The 14,680-nt window shown below is 37.7% G+C and overlaps 2 protein-coding genes across 2 annotated transcripts in view; one reads left to right on the forward strand and one right to left on the reverse strand.

Moving 5' to 3' along the window:
• LOC137342605 (polyadenylate-binding protein 4-like) overlaps positions 1–14,680 on the reverse strand; it is a 378,766-nt gene that overhangs the window by 147,183 nt on the left and 216,903 nt on the right. The gene's annotated exons all lie outside the window — the stretch shown is intronic.
• LOC137342766 (orexin receptor type 2-like) overlaps positions 1–14,680 on the forward strand; it is a 40,240-nt gene that overhangs the window by 11,631 nt on the left and 13,929 nt on the right. Inside the window, exons 2-5 of the mRNA XM_068006944.1 lie at positions 1,759–1,841; positions 4,264–4,577; positions 12,627–12,805; positions 14,097–14,340. Coding sequence (XP_067863045.1) covers positions 1,759–1,841; positions 4,264–4,577; positions 12,627–12,805; positions 14,097–14,340 — 820 coding nt within the window. The remainder of the gene's footprint in view (positions 1–1,758; positions 1,842–4,263; positions 4,578–12,626; positions 12,806–14,096; positions 14,341–14,680) is intronic.

Below are 14,680 nucleotides of genomic sequence, written 5' to 3' on the forward strand. Positions count from 1 at the left end.
AACCGCCTTCAAATGGATCAGTGATCCATTCTTAAACTGAAAATCCGATTACAAGTCCAAACAATATTTGGACTCGTCTCAAGATACAAGAAGCTATTATTTAATTGAGGACAGCACTGACGATCTTTACAACATATTTATTCCTTGCGGGAATATTTTGGGCATCCTGTAATATTCCAGTGTCAGATAACACTTCGTGGAAGAAAGTGGATGAACATTATAACAGGTAATACATTTAATTACTTATACAAGAAACAAAACTGTCTTGCTTCAATCGTACGATTACAGTTCAATAACAGATGCATGTTTCCCCGGGTATTCTGTGACTTTCTACGATTCTAAACCGAATTAAAATTCTGCATTCTAGGCAGGAATGTAATTGCATTCAGCAAATCTGTCGTATATATGTACAGGTTTTCAACTTTTAAAAGTCTTTAACTTCGCACACAAAAATGCAATCGTTACTTACAGTTAACTTTAAATTGATTCTGCTGGAATGTTGCTTAATAAAGGGAATTGTGTGCAGTTTCCTGGTATAATGATTGCAATTTAATGCCCAACAGTTAACTAACCATTTTCACTGGCTAAAACGAGGACTTTTGGGATCCTGCTTTAAACAACACGGATCCTCCAGTAGTGGACATTATGGACCATGTGATTAAAACTTTGAAACATTGGAGTTTTACGAAATTCAATAGGAACTTGTACAAAGAAAAATTGAAAGCATCAATTGTGGTACAGAAATGAAAGTAGAATCGTTCATCGCCACCAGGACCTTGAAGTGTCAAATACCCCACCCCCACCTTTCATGGACTCCCTGATAAGAAGAGATTTTTAATCCTTATTTAATTTCCTAACAAAAATTTAGATATTAGAACTGATCAAATTAAAATTCTACGGAATTTGCATCAATCTGAAAGAGTCTTACTAGGAACAATTTTAAACTGTCAGCATTAGGAACAGACTAAATCTAAAAAAAAGTTGCCAGTTTTGATTGGCACTTGGGACTTCAGGTGGCACCAAGTGGTGAGTTTCACTAACTTAGATTGGGTTCATGTGGAAACTGCTCAGCTCTGGTGCAACTCAGAGTGCACTGTCATTTTGTGAAGTGCTTTGAAATATTTCAACTACATGACTAGCTGGATGTGTTCGCTAGCTTTTTAATAAAGTCGTTAATGACTGCTGAAGACGTGTAATCTTTAGATGGTGTCAAAAGAAACACATCGAAAGCTCGAAAATTGGAAGGGTTAAAACCACCTGAGCCAAGGAAACTAGAAGGGAATGTTGCAGTACATTGGAGAAGATGGAAATCAAATCTGGAACGGAAGCAAATCAAAAGGTACAATGCAGCAAATTATTGCAATGAGCCAGTTGACATTGGAATTTGCTTTGAGGACATGCAAAAGCTTGAAGCATCGATAAAGAAATTTTAAGAACATTTTGCACTAAGAAATGTACCATATGAAAAACTCATGTTTAATATAAGAATTCATGCATCAGAGAGTTGATTAACCAATTTGAAATAGACTTCAAAAAGAAAACTACGCCCTAAGAGTAATGTTCATTGTGTGATAGCCTTATCAAAGATAACATTGTGACCAGCATCATAAGTGACCAAACTTGTTCAAATAGGAAGTCCATTGGGAGGAGGGGGGATCACATTATATTTGTATTGGACACTTAGCATCCTGGTGGCAAAATTCATTAAACTTTTTATTAAAATCCTACTATATTGTGAATAATTGTGGTGTTGTATAGGTTAGTAAGACAGTTAAGTCAATTGGTAACTCGACTACCAAGATCAAAGCTGTGTATACAATGAACAAAGTGAAAGCACACAGGCAAAGCACAGCCAAGTAGTCAGAAAGATGACCAATACTCTGAAAGGGAGCATGAAAGGTGAAAATGCTTCTTTCCACATGATGGGCATCGCAAGTGTGAAAGGATGAATCACTTTGTGAACGTGTATACTAATAGGCTTTGTAAGGTACAAGCTGTCAGCAAGCTTAGGTCAAGAAAAGTGCACAGAATTGAAGAAGACTCTTAGATGTACAAATTGTGGTTGACGCAGTCCATGCATGCTGGTGACGACTGGACAGTTAACCTCAAAGTATGTAATTGCAGTCTAATTACAAACTGGAGGTTGGATCACAATGTAATGTTATACCAGAGCCAATTGAGGAAGTGTACTGAGGTTCAAATGCCGAAGCCTTCAGTATACTAGATGTAAATTGTGGCCATTGGCAAGTGTAGCCAGATGGAGCACTTGAAATTGTGCATATTCAACAATCCTTCAGTAGATACTGATACGTAGCCGTACTATTCAGCACCTTAGTACTTCAGAGAATAATGATGCATATATTGTAGGAAATAGAATGTTTTCTGGTCACCAAGAATGATATGCATGGATGAAGAACAACATGATAAAAGATTAAGCAAGTTTTGTGACGAGTGAGAGGAATGTAAATCTCAAGCCAAAGAATGCAAGAAATGATGAAACAATTGAAACAGTAATTGGTGTAGAGGCAGCTAGGAAGACCACCTCAACACAACATTGGCTATGACCAATTGGACCACAACCCTCAGAGGAATTTTTAGGTGTCACAACTGTAACATAACCAACAATTCGTCTTCTAAGACTCCTGCCCAAAGTACTAAAGAAGTACTGCACAACAGCCTTTCTTGCTGTTGGCACTAAGCAACTGCGATGGCAGCACTGCAATCCCAATAATAAATATTTAGGACAACTATCTACAGTTTTGTCTACATGGCTTTGTCAAAGAGGACAATATTTGGACAGTTTGATCTTCATTTATTTCTAATGTCACACCTCTACCCACATTGTACGAGGTAGGTGCTTTTCTTTCCCCCAGATTACAGATGATAGTTCAACCCACCTCCTCTGGGTTGAAATCTGATCTTCGTTCTGGCCAATATTACACACATATGGTAATATATTGTAATTGTTTTCTGTGTGCTCAGATATGAAATGTTACACCTTTGTGTAGGTGCCTTCTTGCCTAGAGTTTTTGTGTCTCAATTCCATGTACTAGAAAGCTTTTTCTAGACATCATCTAGGTATATATAAATATATTTATACACACATATAGGCTACAATGAAAAATAGTGACTTTTTTTAAATCGAATACATGTTGATGCTCAATAGTGACAGATTCAGTAGGTTCTGTGCAAAGAAAATTGAATTATTCTGGTAGTGTGCAAGTCATAGTTGAATTGAGAGCTGAAGCAAAGAAATGGTAGTGAATTTGTTCTGTGTATTATGCAGGATTGGAATTCCGTCGTGACAATTAATTGAACTTTAGACATGAAAGGCAAAGCCATGAACGCTGGAAATTGGAAAATGATGAAAGAGGAAATTCAGTTAATATTTGGGGTTATCCTTCATCAACAATTTAGGTTTAAATTAAGTCAGATTTTCAACTATGTTGCTGTGGTTGTTTGTATTTAATCAGATAACTTATAAAAGTGCAAAAAGATGAGCATCACCGTTAGTAATAGCAACATATCTCTCAGTAAATGAAGATTCATATTATAACTAGATTAGTCAGTATTTTGTAGTCAAAACTGTAGTAGATGCGGATTTAGTGTTTACCGCGGAACAGAAATATTATTGGATTAAATATATTAATATCCTAAGGTATGAAGAATTCAGAGAAAATGTCATCTACATTCTGGGAAATATTGGACTAGATGAGCTTTGTGAGCTTCTAAGACCTCAAGAGTTCGCAAATATAAATGAAAGTATTTATAACCATCTTCTTGGTGAACGGAAGCATTTCAAACATTTCAAACCCTCGGAATATTGTGTTGTACAAGTGTTAGATTTCTGGTAACAGATTTCGTTCACTTAGTGAGACTGTGCCTGACGGATCGAGTCCACTGAGTGATTTCATTTATCATTTTAAAGTAGAGGCTTGAAATATCAAAGGCTGTTTTGTCACAAAGTCAGCTGTAAATATTTTCACTTAACATAGGGAATACTGAGATCCCAAAAGTTCATAGGCTAACATTTTCGGTATAAAGTTGTTATTATCATTGCATTCTGTTATGCAATATGCACAGGATATGCTAGATCCAACATTCCCATTCCAGCAGAAGCAATAAGGCTGAATCTCCTACATTTCAAATCATAAAACATTGCCTAAAATATCTACAGTACTTGGAAATGAATTCCAGCATGATGGTTTTAGTCCCAAAAGTGTTTATTGTAGAAATTGTTACTATTGTTCTTTCTTTTTTTAGGATTTGTGGAGTTCTGACTACGAATAGCTATTTAAGCAATTCTCTCACACACTCTGTACTGTTGGAGATGAGCTTTGCTGATATGTTCTCCGATACCAGAGATACAAGTGGATATTCCAATGGTACTTTCTATGTGTCTAGTCTAACTGCTCCCATCTATAATGTGACTCCCAAAGTAGAAGCAGTCACAGACTATGATGATGAATTTCTGCAGTACATATGGAGAGAGTATCTATATCCCAAGCAGTACGAGTGGGTCTTTATTATTGGATACATTATCATCTTTGTGGTGGCGCTCGTTGGAAATATTTTAGGTAGGTAGAAGACTTAGCGTTTTTTAAACAGAATAAATCAACATGCCTTCAGAAAGCTGAGGAATTTCAGTGCTGGTAAACTGAACCTTATTTTCCAAATTTTCACTCAGAGATAACATCAGGCTCTCCCAATTAGTCTTAACCCATCTTCAGGAGTGTGCACATTCCCCTGCATTATCCCATTTCCACACTCACTATCTTTATACCTGTCCTGCCAAGATTGCTAAATGTTAAACCTTAGGGCACTTTCATACTATGGACCATGTCTACTGGTTTAAACTGCCAGATCTCACATTTCATTAAATAGCCTTCAGTCGAACAAGATCTGGATTCCATAGATCTGCCTGGGAAACTTGAATATTTTCCGTATTGTAAGGTGATTTGGATAAAATCTGATACCACATTCACGCTGAGCTCTAAACTAAGTTGGACTCATGCTGGGAATGTCCATGCCATTGAGAAATGGAAAGTGAATCATACTGGATCTGTCGGCTACGTCCAGATTTTGCTTCTTTGAAATCATCCAGATCCAGAAATGAGTCCAATGTACTTATGGCAGTGAGTATGTGCACAGGACTACCAGAGATTTATTCAGGGGCCTTGTTCAAATCATTTTGCACTGAAATTGTTATTTTAATTCACCAAAAACGTTGGGGTATATAATCTTCCATTAGAAATATTTCATAAATTGTACCTTTGTCCCATCATGAATATCACCGTGAAAGAAAGTGGAGATTGCATTTTGGTTTCCTCCTGTTGGATTCATTATTCATGAATTTGGACAAATATATTTCTGAAACTAGCACTTATCTAATATTTTTGGGCAACCATTTCATTATAGAATTTCCTCATTTAAACCACCTGATTTTCCTATATTCCCTGTGCCCAGGCAATCCAATACACCCAGGAATACAAGTCCTGCAGTACGAAATTTAGTAATTTTTAAAAATCATTTCCGAGGAAATATTATAAATATGTTGCTTCTAATTTGCCTTTGTTTGTGATTCATCAAAGTCACCATGTCTCTTAGATAACTTGACAACGTTCATAATCCCAGAGTGTCACTGAAACCCATAGGCTGGCAATGTCACATTCACCAGTGTTTCCATATCTCTGTCATTTTGCAAAGGACACAAACTTATCAGGGAGCTTTGACAAAATGTGAAAACAGTTATGAAACAACAAGCTGAAATATTTAAAATAAACAAAAAGGCAGTCAGAACCTAAAGATATTCAGATAGCTTCTGCATAATTAGAGTTGTCTATCAAAAAAACATTTTGTTTGAGCTAATGAAACATTTTGTATGCTGAAAAAATGATTAATGAACCATTAATGAAGAATGTAGTCACCTAAGTACAAGAAGTTGGTTCCACGTTATATTAAGAAACCTTGAGGGAACAGCATAATGATACAGTAATTATCTGAAGTACCTTCAATTGACAGTTAAATTTTAGTGCATTCACAGTATATTAAGAAAAATGGTAATGTTACATTTACACTGTACATTTCATGCTTCTAAAATGATGACTCATTGCAATAAAAATTTAAACTGCAGCTATAAAATCTGAACTGTAGAATTCAAAGTGCAGCCAGCAACACCAGAGTTATATTATGGACTGTCCATAGTTGCAAGTCACATTCAGCCTACCTGGAGAGTTAGAGATCTGTGCTGACACATATGCACAGAGCTCTGCACCCCCATTTGTTATCTTTTAATGTTCAGAGAGCATGGGTGATAGCTTACATTTTCTTATTTATATATCTATCTAAATATGACCTTCCCTCCATCATAAGGTCAGAAATGGGGATGTTCGCTGATGATTGCACAGTTTTCAGTTGCATTCGCAACCCCTCAGATAATGAAGCAGTCCGTGCCCGCATGCAGCAAGACCTGGACAACATCCAGGCTTGGGCTGATAAGTGGCAAGTAACATTCGCGCCAGATAAGTGCCAGGCAATGACCATCTCCAACAAGAGAGAGTCTAACCACCTCCCCTTGACATTCAATGGCATTACCATCACCGAATCCCCCACCATCAACATCCTGGAGGTCACCATTGACCAGAAACTTAACTGGACCAGCCACATAAATACTGTGGCTACAAGAGCAGGTCAGAGGCTGGGTATTCTGCAGCGAGTGACTCACCTCCTGACTCCCCAAAGCCTTTCTACCATCTACAAGGCACAAGTCAGGAGTGTGATGGAATACTCTTCACTTGCCTGGATGAGTGCAGCTCCAACAACACTCAAGAAGCTCAACACCATCCAGGACAAAGCAGCCGGCTTGATTGGCACCCCATCCACCACCCTAAACATTCACTCCCTTCACCACCGGCACACTGTGGCTGCAGTACCATCCACAGGATGCACTGCGGCAACTCGCCAAGGCTTCTTCGGCAGCATCTCCCAAACCGCGACCTCTACCACCTAGAAGGACAAGGGCAGCAGGCACATGGGAACAATACCACCTGCACGTTCCCCTCCAAGTCACACACCATCCTAACTTGGAAATATATCGCAGTTCCTTCATCGTCGCTGGGTCAAAATCCTGGAACTCCCTTCCTAACAGCACCGTGGGAGAACCTTCACCACATGGACTGCAGCGGTTCAAGAAGGTGGCTCACCACCACCTTCTCAAGGGCAGTTAGGGATGGGCAATAAATGCTGGTCTTGCCAGTGACACCCACATCCCATGAACGAAAAAAAAACCATTAAAATTCTTTTATATAGCGTATTTACTGTGGGTGTCACAATTCATTAATGGTTCATTAATCATGTCACAATCCTGTGACATTTTCCTGTCATGCTTTCTCCATCATGCTGCTTCCATTACCCAGGTTAGTGACATAAAAGGTTTCATGTATATTGAGGATTCTCTGTAGTTTAATATTCTTGTCTGCATTGTGCAGATAGAAACAATTTTGAAATCATATGCGGTTAGAAATTACCGGTGGTGATAATAGTGGATGAATGCTTAACGTGTTTCTTTACATTCCTCTCAACTAGTGAGCATAGGAAGAGTTCAGCTGTTAATATCACCAACAGTAATTTCCAGCCTATAGGGCAATTTCCAGAACCAAACCACATCATTAATCAAAACATGAGACCATAAAAACCTGAAGCTATTTTTTTATTTTCAATCACGATTATCTAAGTTATGTCACTGCCAGTATCTTCGGATATCCAGTGCAACATTCCGCTTGGATAAAATCGCATTGCTTTTTAATCCAATTTATCTCACAGCGTTATATTATATTGCTATATTGACTGCAAATTATGATTTTCTTCTCCTTTAGAAAAGATCATTTGATCAAAGTGGCTGACAAAACAAAATAGTTTTAAAGGTGATTTAAAAGCAATTTTAAAATTGCTTGAACAAACCAGATGAAAGCACTAAAACACTCTGACTATAAAAGAAATGCAATTGAGGGCTCCCGCCACCTCATCCACTCAATAATTAGTTTGTGTCACTTCCTGATCTGTCATTTCCATTATCAACCATCCTTGTTCTCAATCATGCCAGTACTACTTCACTCACACCACTGTGAGAAAAAGGAAATTCAGTTGTACTTAGTGTGTCTTTGAAGACTGCTCTGCAGTATTACTGCAATACAAGTTGTTGCATTACAAGTTAATAGCAACTTTAGCAATTTCATTCCCACTCAGAATACAAAGGAGTAGCCACCACCTTCTCCCGTGGCTGGGGGATTCCAGCAGTCGGATGGATTTTACTGACTGATTTTTAAAATATTGAATTATGTAACAAATTTTGAAAATGCTTTAAAGAGCATATTTGTTCCTAGGTTTTTGATGTGCAGGGAGTTGCAATGAGGTGGAGAGGAGCGGAGTTAAAATACTCTGGGTTGCAGAGAGGTTGTACAGGTGAATTTTCAACTAGTATTGAGAAAAGAAATGCACACCATTCTCCATGGTATCATCAAGTATCACAGCATTAAAAAAATTCATTGGCAGAATCATTTGGCAGTGATTTTTGATTTGATACAGCAGTAATTTTTCTTGTGCAGTGTGCCATAAAGTAGAGTAATTGTTGATTATGAGTTATTATCGTTATAATGAGCCAATGAGCCAATGCTGAGCGCAAGCATATAACTGTCTGAATTTTTTAAACTAGCAGTAGCTCATGGGCTGTTATCCCACAAAAATGGAATAATTCCATATCCCATGCCTGAGGTAACAGCTAGTAATATCTCTCAATCTGTCTTTGTAGAAACGTTTATTAATGAAGAAATTGCACAAAGCTATGGACATTGCAACTTTTACTCCATTTTTTGTGCATTCACTGCACAATTGATTTTAACCTGTTCTTACTATTTATATATTTAAGCAAAGCATGTTGATGGCTTTTGTAATGGCTAGATAGGATGCAATGATCCCAGAACTTTCTCATATAACGCATATCAGAAATTCAGGCATGAAGGTCAGTGGGCCCTGCAGAATTTTCAGCCCATCAGTTTTAGTTGTAAGTTTGTAAAATATATCCTGCCATGTAGTTTTAATCTGGTGACTGATTTTTGCAAGGTTAGAGTACCCTCTGGTGGTAAAACTGGGTTCTGATCCTGACAAATTCAGAAATATTTTTTAAAAATTAAAATAAAAAATCCTGTTCTCAATGAGTGGAATGGGCCTAAAAATGATTGTTGAACACGATTAGACAAATTCAAAACTCAATCTCACATACTATTCTCCATTTTAAAATACATGGTTCTACAAAGACACCAATATACACTTTGGCAATGTATTTCTGCCTGGGCTCTCCCGATCGCCTGCCATTACTTTGGTGAAAGAGCTACAGAAACTCCAGAAAAACAACATAAACACTGTTTATGCCATTTTTCCGGGGTCCCCATGGCTCATCCACCGAAGTTACAGTGGACAATCAGGAGAACCCCCGCAGAAATTTGGCCCCTTTATTTCTTACCGTTTGCACGTGCCAATCCTTCATTCATGTTAAGAGCGTGGTAATGCAGAGTTATTGTGAACAGTACCGTTTCACTGCAAAATTCAAATATCAATTGCACAGGTACTGAATCCTGTTCTGTACAATGTGAGCATCCATTTCTACTGACAATAATGAGAAAGAAAATGCACCAAATCCTGTTCTATATAATTTCTTTACTTGTCCTGCTCTTATCACTTTAAGGGCATCAGTTCTGAAAATTATTTTTATGAAAGATCAATGTGGGCAAAACTGTGGCAGATGAATTTCAATGCAGTTAAGTGTGAGGTCATCCATTTTGGACCAAAAAAGGATAGATCCAAGCATTTTTTAAATGGTGAAATGCTAGGAATGGTTGAGGCTCAAAGAGATTTAGGGATCCATGTACAAAGATCACTAAAATGTAATGGTCAAGTACAAAAAATAATCAAAAAGGCTAATGGAATGTTAGCCTTTATAACTAGAGGGTTAGAATATAAAGGGGAAGAAGTTTTGCTACAGCTATACAAAGCCCTGGCTAGACCACATCTGGAGCACTGTATATAGTTGTGGGCACCGCACTTTAGAAAGGATATATTGGCCTTGGAAGGAGTGCAGTGCAGATTCATCAGAATGTTACCAGGGCTCTAACGGTTAAATTATGAGGAGAGCTTACATAAACTAGGCTTGTATTCCCTGGAATGTAGACGGTTAATGGGTAATTTGATTGAGGTTTTTAGGATTTTGAAAGGAATTGATAGCATAGATAGAGAGAAACTTTTTCCGCTGGTGGGGGAGTCTAGGACAAGGGGACATAACCTTAAAATCAGAGCCAGTCCAATTAGGAGAGAAGTTAGGAAACGCTTCTTCATGCAAAAGGTGGTAGAATTGTGGAACTCGCTCCCACAAAAAGCAATACATGCTCGCTCAATTAATAATTTTAAATCTGAGATCGATAGATTTTTGCTAGCCAAGGGTATTAAGGGATATAGAGCCCAGGCAGGTAAACGGAGTTAGGATACAGATCAGCCATGATCTCATTGAATGGCGGAACAGGCTCGAGGGGCTGAATGGCCTACTTGTGTTTCTATGTTCCTTACATACAAAACCAGAAACACAAAGATATCCGAAGCAACAGCACCAAGTTGTAAAATATAAACTTCTTATGATATTAGATCATTCAATTGCTTAATTTCCCAAGAGTATATCTTCGCTGAAATTCATTCACAGCTACTTTGGATATCAATTATTTTATATACCATTTACAAGAACTTAGAAAAATTATCTTATATTTACTACCATTGCTGAGAGAGTTCAATACTAGCATCAGCTTGATTCAGTTGTGAGCACTCTCACCTCTGAGTCAGAAGATTATGGACCACTCTAACCAAATTCATAACTCATTCACCCATACTATCCTATGAGAGAGGAGTTCTTATGAGTTGTATGTTACAAATCACAGTTGTCTTGTACTCTAGCATTAGACTAATTCTCTGTATTTTTGTAATATTTCCTATCTATCTGAAGTGAGTATAGCAGTGTAACACAGTTGCAGTATCACAACAGAGATAATGTTAATTCTCAGGCCCATGAAGTCTACCAAGGTAGATGCAGATTTCAGATCATATGGGGCACGATCCATAGGCTGCATGTAGGAAGTGCTGTCTTTCAGGTAAGAGATGGTACCAAGGCCATATCTGCCTATTCTCGTTGTTCAGATGAACATTTAAACTTTCCACGTTTGAAGTAGACCAAGAAAAATAGTTGCACATAAATAAAGAAATGAATGAATGAATTAGCCAAAGGATTAACTAATTTTTGCCCAGTTCACTCTATTTTTTGAGCACCTCAGTGTTCGTTTATGTGCTGAATCTAATTGCAGATTTAGTGGGATGAACTTTGTAAATTGGTTCCAACCACTTCTTTCAGAATCAGGAACTGTTTATATGCATTTCATCATTGTGTTTAGCTTATGTTTAGCACATGAAGCTCCTTATCTGAGGGATATAACCCAACACAACCAAGGGCCATGAGAAATCTGGGTTGTTATCATTCATTGTGCAGTACTAAGGACTTTATTTTATTATAAAAGTCTGTTCTAACTAATGAAGAAGGGCTAGTAAAAGTTCTGATTAACTTTATATTACAAATCATATTTGTCTTGTCCTCTAATGTTAGTTTAATTCTCTGTATTTTATGACTCTACCTGATTTTGTAAATACATTTAATTGGTTGTTTTAGCCCACTAAATCTGTGATTTGTCTAAAATATTTCATGACTATCTGAAGGGAGCATTACACCAAGGCTATGCTTAATGTAGCAGCAGTGTAACAAATGAGAGCATTGTTACCCTCCATACACTCTGGTCCACATACATTACCAGTGGAGAAAGCAAAAAGATGGAGAGCTCAGATCGTAAGGGCCACGGTCCAGCTCCAAAAACTCTAGTCAGGCTGTCGAATGAGAAAGGTACGTAAAAGAATCTGAAAATACAACAGTAGCTATTAACATTTTTAACTTGCTATCATTCCACAAATTTCACTTCCCCCCAATCCATTCCATGATACTTGATGTACTTAATATGGGCATTAGTATGTCATAAAAAAAAGATTTGCAATTATATAACACTTTTCACAACTTCAGTAACGTCCCAAAGCGCTTTACAACCAATGAAGTGTTTTTGAAGTGTAGTCACTATTGTAAAGTAGGAAACGCAGCAGCCAATTTGCTCACAGCAAGGTCCCACAAACAGCAATGTGCTAATGACCAGATAATCTGTTTTAGTGATGTTGGTTACAATAATTAAGAACAAACAAAACTCACCAGCAGATTCCTACTTTTACAGATTTGTCACCAGCAGAATAGTGAATCCTGGAGAATTATATAGTACCGTGTGTAATAAATGCATAAAAGAATCACAGCAAATCAATTACAAGCATGGAGGTAAAAAGAAAAACTGTGAACATGGGAGAATAAAAAGGGAAAATGCTGGAAATACAAAATAGGCTGATCAGCATCTGAGAGAGGAAAATTGATTAATATATTAATGGATGGGGTTCTTCATCGGATTATAATTTTATTTTTGTACTGACTGACCTTTTCTGTGTTCTAGTGTGTTTTGCAGTGTGGAAGAACCATCACATGCAGACTGTAACAAACTACTTCATTGTGAATCTCTCACTGGCAGATTTGCTGGTCACTGCTATCTGTCTTCCTGCCAGCCTGGTGGTGGATATCACTGAGTCCTGGTTTTTCGGTCAAACCCTTTGCAAAGTGATACCCTATTTACAGGTATGGCTACCTTGGCTCCCTGACAGCTATTTAACCATCTAATCTCTCTGCTCTTGAAATTACCAGCATGTGAACACATTTTAACAGAGGCATTAACACATTTAAAATAAATGGGATATTACCTTCATTAAGGTAATAAAGGTATGAAAAGAATTTCATATGAATGTGTGAAGCCTCTATCCCATAAATTAATTTAAGGCTTACGACTTGAATTTTTAAAAATAAATTATAATCACTACTGCTTTTCCCCTTCTAGGTCCTGTCTACTTTCTTCTTCTCCTAATGTATGGGATGGTCCAGGCCGCAGGTTGATTACAGCTGTTTTCTGACTGACAGGAGGTAGACTTGTGTAAGGATAGACCATTCCTGCCAGTTGTCCGACTCTCTGAGCAAACTGCTCTCCCGCAGGGCTCAATCTCAGCAGCGTAAATGACAACTGGAAAAACTCTTCCGTTAAGAGTTTGTATGTCAATCAATATGGGGCCTTCAACTCTCGCCCTTTAATTGAGAGTCAAATCTCCACTACAGTGTTGCATATAACAAAATCCAGCCAAATATATCATTTCATCTTTCTTTCAGTGTTTTTCTTTTTTATTTCAAATAGCTGTCCAAACAATGGACCTTTAAAGTCAACTAGAAGCAATTCAAGCCCTGAGGGCAGCCCAACTGAACTGCCTGTTCAGATAGGTTTGGGTTTTAAATTTCAGTTCAATACTCACCCCTTCATCTGACTGTAACATTCCCACTGTAAAACAAGAACACTACTTTACACTCACAACTACCTTTGTTGCTAAATTAGCAAGCGGAGGAGGGTATATCCTTATACTCCAAACGTGGCCTCACCACTGAGCTCAAAGGTAAAAAGGGTCGACACATGATTAACCTCACCAATAACAGCTTTGATGTGGACATCAAATAATTAAAGTTTTGATTTAAAGGTGTTTTTACATTGGCCGTAGAGAAGTGCTTCCAACACTGTTTGCCACCAAGTGGGACCAACACACTCAATGGCAACGCCAATATAAATTTGTCAGATTAACCATGACCAGCTGCTAGGAAAACCTTGTTAAAAAAAAATTATTTCACATTGATGTGCGCCCGAAACCAATTTGCATCAATGCAACAATCCTTTTTAGAACATAAGGATGCTACTTGAAAAAACATTGATTTTGAAAAAAGATTCTTTACAAAAAAAGTCACAAAATAGGAAAGCAGTTTTGAAGTGGTTTCAGATTCACACCAGAACAATTGTGTTTTTGGTTTAATTCTGACAATGGCCTTTCTTTTGCAGACGGTGTCAGTGTCAGTATCAGTACTGACTCTCAGCTTCATAGCTCTTGATCGCTGGTATGCAATTTGCCACCCCTTAATGTTTAAAAGTACAGCAAAGCGGGCTAGGAACAGTATCATTGTTATCTGGATCATATCCTTCGTGATAATGATTCCTCAAGCTATTGTAATGGAGTACAGCAGCATGATCCCAGAATTAGCCAACAAAACCCTCCTTTTCTCGGTCTGTGATGAGCGCTGGGGAGGTGAGTACAAAATGCACCATTGGGGCGTATTGTACAGTGGGGGAATTGTGCGGGCTTTCAGGACTAAAATACTTTTGCATGTTTGAAACGGAAGCATATGTTTTAATTAAGCATTACTTCCCACTTAATGACATAATTTGTGTAGTTAAACAGCGTACTTGTCCAAGTAACCCACATTCAAATTAGTGGCATCTTTCGCCCACAGCACTATCCCTTCTTACTTTATTCTTTTTGACCATAATTATGAGCAGAAAGTAAAAATGACCCCATAAGCTAATGAAAGAATGACCTTAATTAGTTTAAGATAAAGGTTGTCACTATATGGTAAAAAATCTGGCCT

This window comes from Heptranchias perlo, chromosome 26, assembly GCF_035084215.1.
Source record: "Heptranchias perlo isolate sHepPer1 chromosome 26, sHepPer1.hap1, whole genome shotgun sequence".
Lineage (NCBI taxonomy): Eukaryota > Metazoa > Chordata > Chondrichthyes > Hexanchiformes > Hexanchidae > Heptranchias > Heptranchias perlo.